Source organism: Microtus ochrogaster, unplaced genomic scaffold (assembly GCF_000317375.1).
Source record: "Microtus ochrogaster isolate Prairie Vole_2 unplaced genomic scaffold, MicOch1.0 UNK3, whole genome shotgun sequence".
Taxonomy (NCBI): domain Eukaryota; kingdom Metazoa; phylum Chordata; class Mammalia; order Rodentia; family Cricetidae; genus Microtus; species Microtus ochrogaster.
Window position 1 is genome coordinate 17,043,206 of NW_004949101.1, and position 2,802 is coordinate 17,046,007.

General features: G+C 43.0%; 1 protein-coding gene across 3 annotated transcripts in view; it reads left to right on the top strand.

Moving 5' to 3' along the window:
* Window positions 1-2,802, top strand: part of CUNH20orf194 (chromosome unknown C20orf194 homolog) — a 137,368-nt gene that overhangs the window by 121,554 nt on the left and 13,012 nt on the right. For all 3 annotated transcript variants that reach the window (XM_005365596.2, XM_026788471.1, XM_026788470.1), the window contains exon 30: window positions 2,028-2,163. In XM_005365596.2, coding sequence (XP_005365653.1) covers window positions 2,028-2,163 — 136 coding nt within the window. The remainder of the gene's footprint in view (window positions 1-2,027; window positions 2,164-2,802) is intronic.

Sequence of the window (2,802 nt, forward strand, 5' to 3'; positions counted from 1 at the left end):
TCAGAAGAAGGTGCCAGATCTTAATACAGATGGTGTGAGTCGCCGTGTGGTTGCTGGGAATTGAACTCAGGACCTCTGGAACAGCAGGCAGTGCTCTTAACCTCTGAGCCATCTCTCCAGCCCCTACCCCATGATAACTCTTAAAACCAGAGTTTATTTTCTAGTTTGGTACATATTTGAATGGTTTTCATTTTATTTTATTCTAGGAGTGTTTTGCCTGCATGTGTATATGTTTGTGTACCACATGCATGTGTGCTGATGGTTGTGAGTCATCATGGGCACTGTGAACCAAATCTGGGTCCTGTTCAATAACAACAAGAGATTTTAGCCACAATAACAACAAGAGATTTTAGCCACCGAGACATCTCTTTTGCCTCCCATTTGAAATTTTCTCAATACAATATAAATAAAAATTATTGAATAGCCAAACATATCTCTTATAAATTTAAGGCCAGCTTGGCTTGATCTGCATAGAGCATTCCAGTATAGCCAAGGCTACACAGAGAAACCCTGTCTCGAGAAAACCAAAATAGTAATAAGAAGAAGAATTCCACTGAATAACAAAATATTCTATTGAAGAGGTTCTAGATATATCATTTCAATGGTAGCATGCTTGCCTACCATGCTTGAAGTCCTGGGTTTGATCTCTACCATCCCATAAACCAGTGCATGCCTGGAATCCAGACCTCAAGAAATGAAGGCAGCAAGATTAAAACTTAGTTACATCATGAGTTCTAGGATGCCCTGGGCTAGACACTGACCCCATGCCCAAAAAGACAAATAATCTTATAGCATGAATAGCCTATATTGATAAGAACTTTATAAAATATATTTATAACTAAGAAAATAAGTATGAATTTGGAAGAAGTATAATTATGTTAGAATAGGTAATGACTTTGCTGATTACTAAGTTCTCCATGGTTTTGTGACTCTTACCTTTTTACAAGTTGTAGAGCAGTTTCATTGTTATCCAGTCTACAAATCCTTCCACGGGCTTCCCTTTTTCCCATGTCACTGTATGGAAATCTGTGTCCACAGTGGTCTTGCAGTTGTGAGACTCTGAGAATATAGTTGTTAGCACCTAGTGCTGTCGTGAATACCTGGTGGTAAACAATGTGTCCTGAGCTGCTGAAGGCAGTGGCATCGGTTCCTAGCTTTGGAATCTGTCCTGGAACTAGCTCTTGTAGACCAGGTTGGTCTTGAATTCACAAAGGTCCTCCTGCCTCTGCCTCCCAAGTATTTGGACTAAAGGTGTGCACCAGCACGCTCAGCACAGCACCGATTTCTAATAAGGTTGAATGTAAGCAATGCTGAAAAGCTCTTTGATCAAGAACTCCAAGTAACAACCAGAAAATTGAATTAAGAGAAGCTAAATTGGTTTGGGAGCCTATGAGGTGGCTTAGTGGTTAAGGTGCTTCCACCAGGCCTAGGTGACCTGAACTCAATTTCTGTCCCCACATGGTGAAGGAGAAAGCCAGCTCATGCCAGTTCTTATGGTACATGTGCTTGTGCACATAGGAAATGTTGAGAGGGTGAGAAAGAGAACGGCAGATAGGCTTTGGTGGCCAAGTTTATAGTCCCAATACATGGGATCGTTGTGAATTCATGGTCACACTGGGCTGCATAATGATTTCCAGCAAGCTTAGGCTACATCTTAATAAAACCATGTCTCAAAAAGCATAAAGCTAACCATGTTGTTTACGTGTATAATCCCAGCATTCAGGAGGCAGAGGCAGGAAGATCACGAGTTGAAGCCCATTCTGGTCTACATAGTACGTTCCAGTCCAGCCAAAGCTACTATGTGAAACCCTGTCTCAAAAACAAACCAAAAACCAAACAAACAGAATACAAAATACATGAGATTAGGAAGTGAAGTAACTAAGCATGTACTCTTAAGATGTGGCAGTTCCTAGAAGGGGAGAAAGAATGTGGCGAGGTCAGTGGAAGCAGCAAAGGCCCACATTTGTGTGAGCCTGCATCCCCAGTCAAGATTCTGAAAGTTGTTATGTTTTGGTTCTATTCTTTAGGCTTGGTGAATAACGTGGTGTTTACAAGTCACACGACTGAGCAGAGGCACCCTCTCCTTGTTCAGCTGCAGACCCTCATCAGGGCTGCCAATCCAACTGCAGCCTTCATTCTTGCAGAAAATGGGATTGTTACAAGGTAAACTTGTGCAGACTCCACTCTGTGTGCCCAACTTCTTTCCCAGAAGACACAGCACCAGACTGGCCCACAGGGACACACCTGGTGGAAGGAAAGAACCGACTACTGCAAGGTGTCCTCTGACCTCCGCATGCGTACTGTGCTGCACACACACACACACACACGGAAGAAATAATAGCAAATTTCTACTTCATGTATGTAGGTGTTTTGCATGTGTGTGGGTATCTATCTGTACAGCACATGCATGCCTGGTGCCCATGGGGGCCAGAGAGGGTTTAGAGTCTCTGGAACTGGAGTTGTTGATAATTGTGACTTACATTTGGGATGTTGGAAATTAAACTAGGGTCCTCTGGAAGAATAGCCAGTGCTCTTAACTGCTAATCCATCTCTCAAGCCCTGTAAAATGCCGTTTTTGTTGGATACAGGATCCTACTATGCAGCCCTGTCTTGCTTAGAATTCAGAGGGACCCACCTGCCTCTGCTTACTAGGTTCTGAGAGTAATATCAACCACCACCACCACACCACTTTTTTTTTGTTTTGTTTTGTTTTGTTTTTCGAGACAGGGTTTCTCTGTGGCTTTGGAGCCTGTCCTGGAACTAGCTCTGTAGACCAGGCTGGTCTCGAACTCACAGAGATCC